At 43.2% G+C, this 14255-nt stretch overlaps 1 protein-coding gene across 1 annotated transcript; it reads right to left on the bottom strand.

The window, feature by feature from the left end:
* Positions 1-3269: 3269 nt before the first annotated feature.
* On the bottom strand, positions 3270-14100 carry LOC116395133 (protein-glutamine gamma-glutamyltransferase 5-like). Its single transcript, XM_031868734.1, has 15 exons — positions 14040-14100; positions 13722-13916; positions 12110-12346; positions 11589-11707; positions 11356-11484; positions 10991-11168; positions 9931-10066; positions 9600-9703; positions 9110-9349; positions 8928-8966; positions 8768-8803; positions 8200-8448; positions 7846-8006; positions 6186-6325; positions 3270-3949 (listed from the first exon to the last, which is right to left on the bottom strand). Exons 1-15 carry the CDS (start codon positions 14098-14100, stop codon positions 3793-3795), a joined length of 2181 nt encoding a protein of 726 aa, XP_031724594.1. The 3' UTR covers positions 3270-3792.
* Between the last annotated feature and the right edge of the window lie 155 nt (positions 14101-14255).

Genomic DNA, 14255 nt, shown 5'->3' with positions numbered 1-14255 from the left:
GCTCAGTGCAAAGCTGTTGGTTTGTTTTTACCTACCACATCAAAATCCGTTTCAGCTACTGGGGCGGATTAAGACACCGAAAAGTGTCGACTTTTATTCCATTTCTAACATTGCAGACTCATTTTAGGACAATAAATGTCGTGAGAGATTTGGTTTTGGACAGCTACATCTTCAGTCTGCTTACTACCTTTCTGACATCCGTAAGCCTGTACCAGGAACAGGATCAGTGGGTGGGCCAGCTATGCTGAAAGTCTAGCTGCAAATAGGTAGCAGGGAATGACCAGTTTATATACCCAGAGATGGACTGTGATTGGCTGCAAGGTCCCAGATTTACCAGCCAATTGCATGAGTGGGGAGGAGGACTTAAATCTACTGCACATGGAGCCACCATATTTTTATCAGCTACACCTTCATTGGGGGGGGGGGTACAATACCAACATGTTACAAGTCTTACTTTCTATAATATCTGCACATGCCAACTATAGTGAAGGTAATAAAAGCTCATGGCTACAGTAAATAAAAAGGCATTGCTGATGAATTGCAGGAGGCAAGTATCTGTCTCATGCATCAAAATCAAACATTCACGCCAGTCCACCACCCACAGCCACACACCCTTACTTTCCATCCTGCTACTTAAAGGGTCCACTACTTCCTTGGTTTGCACCATAGACTGTGTATAAGAAGTGGACGTAGTCATCGTGACGTCACCCATTGGTCACTAGCAATTGAGACCATAAACTCAAGTTTACAATGTTTACTGAGGCAATAAATCAAGTGAGAAGTAGACTCATTTTCTCATAGACTTCTATCAGACTTCTTTTTGCAACCGGAGGTGTTGTCCTCAGCAGAGAGAATGCAAGTTTTAAGGCACTCGGCAGAACCGGAGGTTGGTGCCTGGTTTGCACTCAACTTTAGTATTGAACATAAATCCCGAATCATAATTCCTAGGATTCCGGGCTGGATTGTTGGATCTTTACTTATGGCCAGAGTTCTAAAATAGGCCTCCAGTAGCTCCAGCACAATCAGTGAGAAGGTTTGCTAGCTATAGCTACCGACAGGAGAGGTTTCACACAAGAAATGACAAACGGAGGAGGGACGAGAATATGGGAACCGCGGTAAATTAAAGCAGGGGAGAAAAACAGTGAGAAAACAGGAAGCAAGAAGGGTTAAAGAGAAGGAGGAAGGGATGAAGAGAGGGAGGGAAGTAAAATGATGAAAAGGAAGGAGGGGATATGCGGAAGAGGAAAAAGTAATCAAGATAAAGGAGGGTAGAGGTAATGAAGAGCAGCTGGATGGGAGGGATGAAAATCAGTGAAGTCAAAAAGAAGGCAGAGAGGAGGGGGGGATAAGGACTGAAGACAAGGGAGGGGAGGAAGGAGGGATGAAAAGAGGAGGTGATTGGCACAGAGGAGGGAGGAAGGGAGAAATGACAGAGGAAGAGACCATGGAGGAAGAACAAAGGAAGGAAGGAAGAGACGCGATCAACATGGAGAAAGGGAGGGATGGATGAAGAGCAGGATGGTTGAAAGAGCGAGTGGATGAAGAGAGGGAGGCCGTGACGGGGAGCCATTAATAATTTATGATAGCCTCAGCTTTTCAAAGCAGCCCAGCAGTCCCGCTCGCTGCTTTCCCCTGACGTTTAATTTGTCTGAAAATCAGCAAGCGTGGAGTCTGATTATCGTCTCCGTCTGCCAACGCCTCGGCTTCAATCTCCCTGACACCGAGGTGAGATCACAAGCTGTTACGGCGCGCACGTCAGGTTGGAATCCTTTAGGTCAAAACGGTCCTCGCCTAGAAGCTCCATCCGTACAGACATAAAGGGTCCCTGTGTAAAGAATCTCTGATCCTCTCAGAGCTACCCGAGATTAAATGCCCAAATACAGAGCTGAGGTCGTCTATATCGTTCCATTTATAAGCCCATTATATTGACTGGGGAAAGTGCAGGGCGAGCAGTAAAGTGCCGTTGTGCGAGCTCACTCAGTATAGTTTTAGAGGCCATCTGACGGAATGACTTGGACTCCAACAGTAAAGCAGCTCCTCTTTCGGTGCGTCACTGGTGCCAAAATGGCTGTTCGTGGTTTGAACGCCAGGCAAGACTCAGCAGTTAGTGTGGAAAATGTTATAATAAAAATGAAGCATCCCTCATATTAGAAATGCTTCTGCACTAAGCTGGGTCAAATAAAAGAAAAACGTTCTCCGCTGCCTTAACAAAATGCGAGTAAACTTAACATTTTAAAAGTTAAAAAAAAATGTTAAACCAACTGATTTAACAAAACTTGAGACAAGTTAAATATTGCGCGGGTCACTTAAATGACGGGAGGCCGCTGTTTGATTCCTGTTTTCTATGGACAGTCAACGTTGCAAAAGACTTCTTGTAAAAAATGTATAATAAAAATTAAGCTTCCCTTATATCAGAAAATGCTTTTGCACTTAAAAAACTTTAAACTTAAGAATATGAGACTTATTTTTGGTCTGAAAAATAGAGGAAAAAATCTCAAACCAACTGATTCAACCGAATTTGAGACAAGTTCATTATTGCACGTCATTAAAATGTTTTCAACCGACAATCAACATTGGCTTTTTTCTTTTTTTTTTTTTTAAATCACGACCACGATCATCCCTGAACTTAAACCATATTCATTGCTGCAACTGTAATAACACAAGTGTTTGAAGATAGCGCAGTAGTCAATTCAGCTGTCACCGAGGTCAGCATTGTTTTTATTATCATGACTCCTGCCTTGGGACCTTTGTTGCATGTCCCCAAAATGCCTTGAAAAAGAACAAAAAAAACCATGACTTATGGTGTGTTAAAGGAACAACACGTTTTCATGTATGTTGGCTTTAGACTACCAAACAGAAGGGTCTCTGGAGAGTTTCAACTCACAGTGCATGCTGGGATTTCTCCTAATATTCTGGTCATGTTTCATCGACGAGTTTACAGATTCATTTAACTCATCATTTCACGTCAAGACTTCAAATCAGAAGTACTTGTGTTTATAAGTTCAGAAATAAGTCTCACAACAAGAACTACAAATGAATCAAATTTGAGTTGATGGTAAGTGTCTTTCTCTCCATTTCTAACCTTCACAGCTGTAACTTGTGTCTATATTTTTTCAATGACAAGTAATTGCATTTTCTTTTTTGCGTCAAACTCATTTGATAAATTACAGAAGATCGGTTTCTTGGCGTCTATAATGCATAAATCGAGTGGTGCGCAGAGAAAAACGGGCAAAAAGAATCGTGTACACTTAGTTTCGCCACTGCTTGAGAAGAAACTTTTTTTTATTTGTTATTGAGCCTGAATATAATCATACGTCATATAATCCAGATTATGATCTCAGGAGTCAGGCTGTGCCAAACAAAAAGTGATGAAAAGAACCACAGAAAGAAACATTCAAGTATACAAACATAATGATTTTCTTGGTTTCAACAGTACAACAGTGACAGAGTGATTTTCAGACAGGAAACAGATACACAAGTGGAAACATCAATGTTGCCACCTAGTGGTGTAATTGAGTTGCGGCAATGCAGCAATGTAAAGGGGGAATCCACAAATTTGACATGTCGAAATCATTTGACAAAATATGTGAAACAATAAAATGGAAACAATGCTTGTACAATGTCTTCAGACAGTAAATATATACTGAAGACACTGTATAGGCATTGTAAATACAAAAAAACATACACATACAACATATATATTTTGTTGAGAGAATAAACAAAAGTGTACTTTTTGCATGTCAGTGCAAAGAAATCAATTCCTTGTTGTTGGTGCTTTTTGGGAGGATGGACTCATGCAGCCATGACGGAGACTTTGTGGAAGCTCCTGGAAACGACTTTGGTGCTGTTGCTGTGTGAGAAAGTGGCCACGAGCAGTTTAGTGCCGGCCAAAGTGGCCACGATGGTCACCGTCTTCTCTATCTTCTCCCCTGGCTGCAGGAGAACCATTCTGGAAGGGAGTGAGGGTGGGTGAGTCAGTGAGTGAGTGAGTGAGTGAGTGAGAGAGAGAAAAGAAAATCTTTCTTAATCTTTCCACATTTCAGCTCTCACAAAGACCCACATGGAGAATTTCCAGAACAGCCACGAAGTCTGGAGATCATTTTTTTTTTTGAGTCAGCAATAATTAAAATGAGCAATTGGCGAGATATTTGATGCTCCACAGCACAAACGATCATAATATATCTGTTTGTGTGTGTGTGTGCGCGTGTGTGGGCGATGAGTGTTAATTAACACTATCAATTATTAAACGGAACCCTTGCCGGGTGCAGAGATCTTTCTGGCACCCAGAACTAACGTTCTGCCCTTTCTCAAGCCAAAAAAAAAAGAGCAAATGCCAAAGCCGATTAATTGTCTCAGTATTTAGCACGGTAACTAGATGCTTCTGCTGAATAGTTTCTCTAATTAGCGAGCTTATTCCTCTCCGGGGTGAAACGTTTGCGTCATTGTCCGTGCCCATAAAAAGCCACCATGACTCCAGGGGTCCGACGTAAAAGATGGGTTTTAAACTTTTAAAACTGTCACAGATAAAGTTTGTCCAGTTAAAGCCATTAAAGAGGCAAAGGAAGGAAACAAGGGAATAAGTCACACCACAAAGTAAAAAAAACAACAGCAAAATATGGAATAAAGAAAGTTGCATCAAATGAAAAATGTATTAATGCTACATTGCAAAATGCGTTTTAATATAAGAGTGCTTTCAATTCTTCGACTATGAGGTGATTCTTGTCTGATACGGGGTTGTTGTTTTTTGTTACATTTAAATAAACTTCAATGCCATTTAGCACTGAACAAACAATACATAGTGGCAGAAGGTAAACACAAACTACTGAGCCTGACCACTGAGGCTGGTCGACAGTCTCAACAAACCTGGTAACCTAGAGAAAACAGAATGTCCAAGCTCCTTCCACACTGAGACCGTCGGCGATCGCAGCCGACTCCTCATTCTTTGAGGCCGCGTCTGTACCACATGAAACTAGACGACCTAATGAGTGGTTTGGTGCTAGCCGTGTTGTGCTAGCGGGTCGGGAAGGGAACTGATTAACGCTCCAGTTCAAGCTCAAGTTAGGCAAAAAGATGTTGGCGAGGGAAAACTGGCATTGGCCATTTTTCGGAGGGGTCTCTTGATCTTTCGCCTCAAGCTATGTGAATTTATGGACATGCCCACTTCATGATGGGCCCATGCAGTTGTTTAAATGCAGTATAAATGTGGTATTTTTGGTATAACAATGTGGTATAAAAAATGGCTTATTTGAATATTTCTGCATACTGAGGTCCCTAATGAGGAACTGCATACATTGTATGTATTGTATGGCTGGAAAGCCGAGACTCTTGTGGATCCAATGAGCTCAATTGTGTGTATGTGTGATGCTGTGAGTCGAGTAGACGTCACTATAAAATGACCTGTTGTGACCTCTAGGACGATCACAGCGGCATGAAACTTTACGTCCACAAACAAAGACGAGGAAAAATAATGTACGGTGTTCCTCAAGGTCTTGGTGCCTTGATGTGATATTTTGAATTCAATTTTAAGTGGTAAATTTGACACCAAATCTATTGTACAAATGGTATCTCATGTGGCATATATCTAGCCCTAAAGATCCCCTGTTCCCCTAAAGAACAGCAAAATGGGTCTATGTGGGTCCCTAAGGGTTAAAGACAGAAGAAACCGAGATCTTCGCCATAATCAAACCAGCCGGTGTGCTTCAATACGAGTCCAGAAGAGTTAAACATGTTGCCCAATTTGAGGACCCAGTGGAATAGATTTGTTCTTAAATAAACAGGAATGTTACAAACATGTCAGAGCATGTCACAGAAGTAGAAAATGTAACTCTGACTTTGAAATGAGTGCAGAAAAAGTAAAAGGGGATCGATGCATGAACATATTAGTAAATTCAAGCCCTGAGGGTGACGGTGTCTGACTCTACACCACAGGACTGCACGACCGACTGCACTTGGTTGCAACAACATTGCAGTGGAAACATACCTAACAGCATTCCCAGCCGGCATTCACAGTCTGGGAATTTTCATCGGCGGCACAGACAAGATGTGTGCAACATCACTGGAATGTGACCATTCCACAATTTCTTATCTGTATTGTTTTGTCCCACAGAGCCATGCAGTCAACAGTATCACTTGAGAAAGATGATTTATTGTTGTATTTTTGAGGGTCCAACTTGAAGCAGACCTACCTGGCTTCGTGTTTGCCCTGTAACAGGCCCGATCCGTCTACAGTCAGCACGGCTCCATCCAGAGTTTTGGTAAAAGTGTTGATGAAGGACACCTGGGCTGTGTGCTCCTTATTCATCTGGATGCTGTCCCCTCCTTCAATCTGTGGAGAGGCCACAGTTACAGACAACTACTGGTCACATGACAAAGAGCTCTGGTGCTCAACACCTACTCTTTGGTCCCCATTGTGCCGAGGTATGCAAGATGGTTTTAAATCCGCGCAGACTATATTCCGTTGTCCTCATGTGAAGTTCTTGTTTTTTTTTTGTTTCCACAGGACGAGAAAGCATTCAGCAGAGAGAAAACACTGTTGTTTTGGATGACAGGAAACTAGTGGGGCCTGTGCTCTTCGTCAAGTGCTGCTAAAAACCCCAATCAGACTTCATCAAAAGCGAGAGACGTTTTTCATGGTTTACATTCCATGCAGATGTGTGCACGATATGAATGGATTACCATGGTTTAATATACAGGCTAGATTAAAATGTGGTCGTCTGATTTTCATGCAAAATGGCATTTGTCATTTTGTGATTATTTCCAAATGGTATGATGAGAGCTGTCATCTACAGAGCTTCTTCTGCCTGGAATTTGCTCCACATCAACATCAGACAGATCAAAAGCAGATTTCTTTCAAAAAGTCCCTGAAACAAAAACAGGATTGGAAAGATTTCAAAAAAATGTTTTGTTATTTAAACATTTAGTTTGGACCAAAGGAAGACTTGGGAAATACGTAGTGGAAGCTTAATGGGGATCCAAATTAAGAATAAGAGTATATTTATCCTCCATGCCTTTTATCCTTACACCAGTACCACACCAATGCAGTACGACGGGGTGCCCAGCGCAACATTACACTCGGCTAAAGACTTGTGATCAGGGATTCTAATGTCTTACCACATTTCACTCAAGAAAAACGTTGTTTTGATAACATCTGTGAGTGTTCAAGTAAATTGACTTTAATTTTAAGCCGCACAACCTAAGTAGGAAACTCTCATGAGATGCTGATTGCCAATTACTCGTGATGGAAGTACAAATCAATAATACTGACAACAAGTCAGCTGAGTTTGATCCAGATGTGTTATTAGCTCGGCAACACATGACCGTTTTTGCTCATCATGCAACTAAAGTAGAATTTAAATATTGTGTTCAAAAAAGAGAATATCTGAGGCCGCTTATTAGCGCCATTGTAAGTAAAAATTAATTGAATATGCTGAGAATATCATGTCATACATTTAGGTGAAAAAACACAGCTATTATGTTTCATACTGCTTATAATGCAATTCATCTTACGTCCATGTATATTTCCATTTATATATTTTGAAAACGGATGTAGTCACAAATTGATTAAATACTGACATATTTTGCAAATGCTGTGCATCGTATATGATGTAATATAAACATCATGATACGATTTAGTGAGTGTGAAAAGCAAACCAAATAGCAAAGGGGTGATTGATGCCCGAATACTTCTCCGACATGAATTTCTGCCTTTGCTCTGTCGTTTAAATAACTTCATCTTATCGAGCACAACTGACAGGAGACAGAAGATACCGATAAAGAAGACAGAAAAGACGACACTGCATCATTTATTTGGGAGCTGGAGGGTAGGGAGGCTGGCTGCTGCCGTACCTCTATGGTTATCTGTGACGAGCTCATGCTGAACTCCTGCGCGGCCAGGAATCTTTCTTCCTTCCTCACGTCGTTGATCACCACCGCCACGTTCACAATGTCGTCGCCAGCCAGGACCGACTCGTACTCGGAGGGAGGGATGGTGTGGTGGAGCGTCAGAACTGCAGAGAACGTACCGGATGTGGGGGGGAATGAACATGAGAGGAACGATAGCTGCAAATAATCCCCCTGTGTTCGTTTAGAAAATGTGGTCGAGGTTTTGTCGATCAAACAGCAATATGATTGTGAAGTCAACGTGCATTGAAAATTGAATCATATCAAATACGGTGCCAGAGGCCGTACACGTCGCCTCACCTTCGCCCGGGTGTATGCGCACTTCTTTGTGTGATTTCCAGAAGCTCTGCTCTGGGTTGCTGTTGAACTCCTTTTTCTGAGCGTTGAGGTGCTCCTCCAGGAGCCTTGGGCTGCTCGACCGGTTGGTGACCGTCACACACATGGAGATGCTCTCACCCACTGATGGCACCCCATCTATGCTTAGGGACACCTCCAAACCGGCTGACATTCCTCCTGAAGATGAAGAGCCGGGTGTTGTTCGTTCAGAGCCTGCGGAAAAGGGAAGCATAAACTATGTTATGGCTTAATAGCAAATACATTTTTAGTAGCTCGGCAAGGGCTCCATAATCTCCATAGCCCATTTAAGCACATTGACTGTTTTTCCACAGAGGCAAAAAAAAAAACCTCAGTGGAGCGTAACAACTTATTTTGCACACTTGAGGATGTTTTGTTGAATTTTTCCATTTACACACAACTACACGAGCGGTGAAAATATGTGAATGGAAAACATGGCTTATGTCGGTGGCAAACACCTGCAGCAAATGCGCCCTGTGGCCTTTGTAACAGTGTGAGTAGAGTGAAAGCTTACCCTCTCTTTTCATTGAACAGGAAAGATACCCCGTTTCTGTATGAGTGAGAGGGATTTTGTCATGAAAAAAAGCAACAGTATCAAAGCTTGCTACTTATTAGCACAAAAACTTTGTTCTCCACAGGGTGGAGGGCGAAGATGCTTTATCACAACTACTGACCACACTTTTGCGATTTCACAGTGATTGCTGGTTGCTTTCCTGAAATGGGAGAGAAAATGGGAGAAGAAAAACGTTATCACATATGTGGAGAACAAAGACTGAAAACACCCTCCTTCTACTGTCTCTACGAGTGTCACGCTGACTCATTACACAAATACACACCATGCTGCTTCTGGTCTTACCTTTCTTGCTCTTATAAGTCCCGGTCAGATTCTCTGGTGCGTCAGAGCCGATGCTCTTGGTGTAAATCAGCTGTCCCACGCTTTCCGTGTCCAGCTCCCTGCCCACCTCCTTCCATCCTTGCAGGATCAGCTTTACGACGTCGGCGTCAACAGAGGCATAGATGAACGACGTGTCATAGGGGGCGCCGAGGCAGCGTTGCCGGACGGCGACCACTGGGCAAGGGCCACACCAGTATACCCCTGCGGCGGAGAAGGTGTGTTGTGTTTCTTGTTACATACTAATTAGTTACCATTCACAAACCAATCACATTATTTTCCACGCTCTGTGACATGTGCTCAAGAACAAAGTGAATGTGAGAGGAGTGCTTTCTCCTCGAGTGACGCAATTTATTCATGTCACGTTCAGTTCTGATCATGTACGTCTGACGAGGTAAACAACTATCCAAATGACAGCCTCTGAACCCCCCCCCCCCGCAGGGCAGCAAACCACCTGCACTCTTCTCCTGGGGGGTCGGGTCCACCACCTGCCAGCCGTCAAACTCCGCACCGAGGTCCCCCCTCCTCATCCAGCACTCCACCCACACATGGAAGTTCCTGCGATGAGGACACACAGGTTTGGATGCACAAACATTTACACACACACAACATGGACACGAATGCACAGGGAGCTAACATGATCACAGGCAAATACACTAAGGGGACGTTTTTTTTTTTAATTATTTGAAAAATTCTGTTTCAATGGAAATTGTCAAATCATCCTGATGATTAACAAGTGAAAGACCAATGTGTATGTTTGTGGTTTGGGAGCAAGAGACACCAACCAAACGCTGTCCTTCGACAGGTTGAGCTTTTCCCCTGTGGTCGAGTAATATTCTTGAATTTTCAGGTTGCCATCGCCGTCATGGGCTGCGTTGAAAACTGTCACCACTCTGGAGGGAATCCCCAACACTCTCATCACTGTAAAAAAAAAAAAAAAGGTTCAGTCTTTAACACTAGATGGACCAGGATTTTGTATGATAGTCTGTATGAAAACTGTTCACATCAAGATCTATTAACACACATGTGTTTGACGAAATCTAAGTCAACCGTCCGTCCCCTTAAAGAAAGACAATATATGATTTATTAACATTCACGCACAGTATAAATTGAGCTGGCAAGACGTGTATATTGCATAACAAGCGAGATTCAATTTGTACAACATTACACAGGGAGGTGGGGAATGAAATAGTCACTGTGGTCCTTGGTAGTTTAACTCATCGTTCCGGGATGTGATACATACTGTACAAACATCTGATCGTCAATTTTTGCAGAGAATGTTATTGACAAGTTTCTTTTATTACAGTGTCCTCTTTACAGTGTTTTAGCTGACTCAGATTTTCAGCCGAAGAGAGGCCGCTCGAGGAACTCCCAGACTCTGAGAGCAGCCGAGAACAAACACCGACTAGTTGAGCCTTTGCTCCAATTGCACTCTGATGCCAACAGAAACAGAATCGTCCTGCTGCAATGACGAGTCAGCGTGGGCAGTCCACTTGGACAAAGACCCTCAGGATCCCAAAGATATATTGGAAAAGACCCCCCCAAGACCAGCAGGGCGATTTTGGGGCAATTGCTGTCATTATATTTTGCTTCTAATTTAATGGTCAGCCTCTGGAGAAGGAGTGAGAACCGCCAACGAGGCGCTGCAGCGGGCCAGCTGCTCAGCAAAATGTTCCCGTTTAATCACAGGAGGAGACAACCAGTTCACAGAACAGCAGGTAATTGCAATTCAACGTCAATAAGGTGTAGGGCAACTGCTCGGTATTGGAGACAGCTCAGTAACACTTAAATGTCACCCATGAGTTTTGCATGGATACACTCTTGTGTATTAATTATTCAAAGTACCTGTGCAGAGGACAGATGCAAAGACCCAGCACTGTCCATAGCGCACGGGACTGCAGTTGGACGAGATCCAGCGGTGCAGGATGTCGGCGCTGCCGCTCCACTCTGTGGGATTGACCCCATCTTCGTAGCTGCCGTGCCACCTCCCGTCCAAAATACCCATGTCATCGTTACAGTTCACCTTGGACAGGGGGGGGACACATCACTGAGTGTTCTCTCTTTCCTCACTGTGACACTGAAGGGGAAATTGCTCTTCAACGCATTCCAGTCATGTCGTTGATAATATTGGTAAAGAATTTGGCATGAGAGGTAATGCATGTGCACGTTTTTACATATTTATCACACATACAGCGAGTGTTGTCCCTCACCATAGCGCATATCACTCTGCTGAGGTAGACGGGGTCTGCCCGGCGAATGTAGTCTTTGTTTTCGTCCCTGAGGTGCTGTGGGCTGACCTCCAGGAGCATCAGACACGCCTCTAGGACCCCAGGCTCATACTACACACATGGAAACAGAAATGTAGCTATGCTGTCAGCTTACCTGCAAAAAAAATATGCTGCGATTATACATGATCCATTCGCGATAGCCAAGCGTTGCATACCTGACCAAACGACCAGGGCCTGCTGTTGTTTTGATGGGGGGTGCCCATGTACACCACCCCATAATCGCTCTTGATATACTCTTGTATTTGGACATCCAGTGGAATGTAAACTGGATCATCTGAAAGGCAATAGCAGGGTGAAGCCGATGCAGAAGTGACTTAAAGTTGCATTCTCTTTACTGGCCAGCAGGGGGCGACTTATGAGAAAATTACTACTTCTCTCTTGATTTATTCCCTCAGTAAACCTTGTTAACATGAGTTTATGGTCTCAATCTCTAGTTTCAAGTCTTCTTCAATACAGCATGATGCTCATTTAGTAAATTACGGTTCCATTTAGGCTAAAATAGACCATAAAGCACGGTATGCTTTAGGGCGGGGCTACCTTGTGATTGACAGGTCGTTACTGCTTCCAGGGCCGTATGCAGCATCTCTACATCACTCCTCCGCAGTCCAAATATGGTTACTTCCATATATACGTCCACTTCTTATATACAGTCTATGGTATTAACACATGGACCCACCTTTCAGCCAAGGGTTGCAGAGCAGCACAAATTCTCCAAGCCTATAGCTCCTTCTGCTCTGCCTGGTCTCTATGTGCAGCACAAGGTGATACAGAGCCACTGAGGACTGAACAGGGGAGCAGATGTGGACCCTGACCGACTTAGGATGCACATCGCCTGGGTAGATTTTGGCTGACCAGCTGTAGGGGTTGTATCGCTCTTCAGAGAACTGGACTGGGATCCTCTCTGACCGATTACCTGTGTGGGGAAAAGATAACACTTGCGGTTTACTTAAAGTTAGACTATGTCACTTTTGAATGAAGAAATAACATAATTTCCCAATAAAAGTGGCTCAGTGACGCATGAAGCAGAACAAGTTCGACATCCAATTATAGAATTCAGATGAAAATTCTTGTAGCCTCTGGCAATCTTCCTCATCCATGGGCCAACAGAGCAAGCACACTAGCATGCCTTTAACCCCGCCCCCCGCCCTCGGCCTAGCCTCGTTCTCGTTCATATGAACACAGGAGGGAAATTAACTCTGGATTCGGCTATTAGTGCATTTTAAAACTTTTTGGACTAATGTTTTAAATAAGGGATATTCAAGTGTTGGTACTGGGAAGGTTTATGTAAAATCTATGGGAAAAAAAGTATTTTTGGGCCCCATGGCATCACATGACCGACCCGGGAAGTAGTAATTTCACCGGCCACTATGTCAAATTTGCCTCAAAGCCAGGTGCTCCTGTGGGCTTGGGTATGACCAGAAGCTTATGGTGGCTAATGTTAGCAAAAGCAGCACAACAGACAGTCGACTTAATGACTTTACTCTAACTGCTACTGCTTCACTGTGTCGTAGCATTTACAGCTATCACACATATTCATCAATTGTGGTCACATGTTGAGCAGAAGTTGCATAGTTTTACTTCAAATGTACAACATATAATCATTTTAATGTATTTATCGCCTTGTATTGCCAAGTGTGAACGGATTGTAACTTAAAATAATGTTACCTTCCCCGACTTTCTCGATTTGCTATAACAGCCTGTGGCTGTTTTTTTCAGGGAAAATCCAAAGAAAGTTATGCACGCTCTCATGTACCTTGCCTCTCTCCAGCTCCGCTAACAGCGTGCTACTCTAGCAAAATACTGTCTTGAGTAGGTAACCTCAGTTTATCCAGCCAGGATCCGCGTTGGTTTGATTATTTGCTTATTGGATTGAATCAAAAGTGGCAGAAATGAGAAAACCTGTCCTATTTTCATTTCATCCACCTGGCTGCTCTGAGACTACATCGCCAAGAGGAGAGTGGGCAGCTGCTCGGAGATGGACCTTCAGTTAGTTAGCTGTACTAACTGGAATTAAGTCAGCGCAAACCCTAGTGCTGGGGGTCAGATTCAGGACCAGTTACACAGGTAAGACACACCTATGTTAAGTTTGCTTACATAACATAAGATTTGCCACTAAGTTACTGGTCATGCCAGACAGCAACACCCCTGACTGGATTGGATTGAGCAAGGGTGCTTTTCAATGCTTAAGAATCTAACTTTTCTTTTGTAAAAGAAGAACTGTGTTATTTTCTTTATTCACAAACGGCAAGGTCTTGCTTTCAATGTGAACACGATCCTATCTGTGATACCTAGCCAAACCTCCAGGACCAGGCTCTCCCTGTGAGGATTCCACGTCTGGGTGGTAAACAGTAGAGTGACTTTGAAAGGTTTCCCTCGCCGCACCACCAGGTGCTTTTTGCTGAGCCCATCTGTCTCATGGGAATTGTGGTTCTCATGATCCTCGAAGTTGACAAACTTCAGTTGGCACTGGCTATTGCCAGTGCCTGGGGGGGAAAAAAGAGATGACTTGTTACAAATACAAAATGTATCTTAAGAGGAAAAACACAGTTTTCACTCACAGGATACATTAAAATAGTGAATCAAACACTAGAGGAGTGGAGTGGTGCTGAAATAAGGGAAGAAGAGGGCAGTTTTGGAGATGAAGTCATAAAAGTAGCCAGTAGTCATTTTATATTCTCGGAAAGACACTGGACTAAATTATTATTATCTTGGATTACTTTTTCTTTTCTTTTTTTTTTCACATTGTTGAAAAACTGCACTTTCCCTCCGTCACTTTTTGCTAGACCATCCTCACACTCTGTCACATACCTTTGCTAGACCAT

Source organism: Anarrhichthys ocellatus, unplaced genomic scaffold, assembly GCF_004355925.1.
Source record: "Anarrhichthys ocellatus isolate YVR2014 unplaced genomic scaffold, GSC_Weel_1.0 scaffold44, whole genome shotgun sequence".
In the NCBI taxonomy this organism is placed as follows: domain Eukaryota; kingdom Metazoa; phylum Chordata; class Actinopteri; order Perciformes; family Anarhichadidae; genus Anarrhichthys; species Anarrhichthys ocellatus.
The sequence above is the reverse complement of the archived record's forward strand: the minus strand, read 5'-3'. Positions and strand labels throughout refer to the sequence as shown.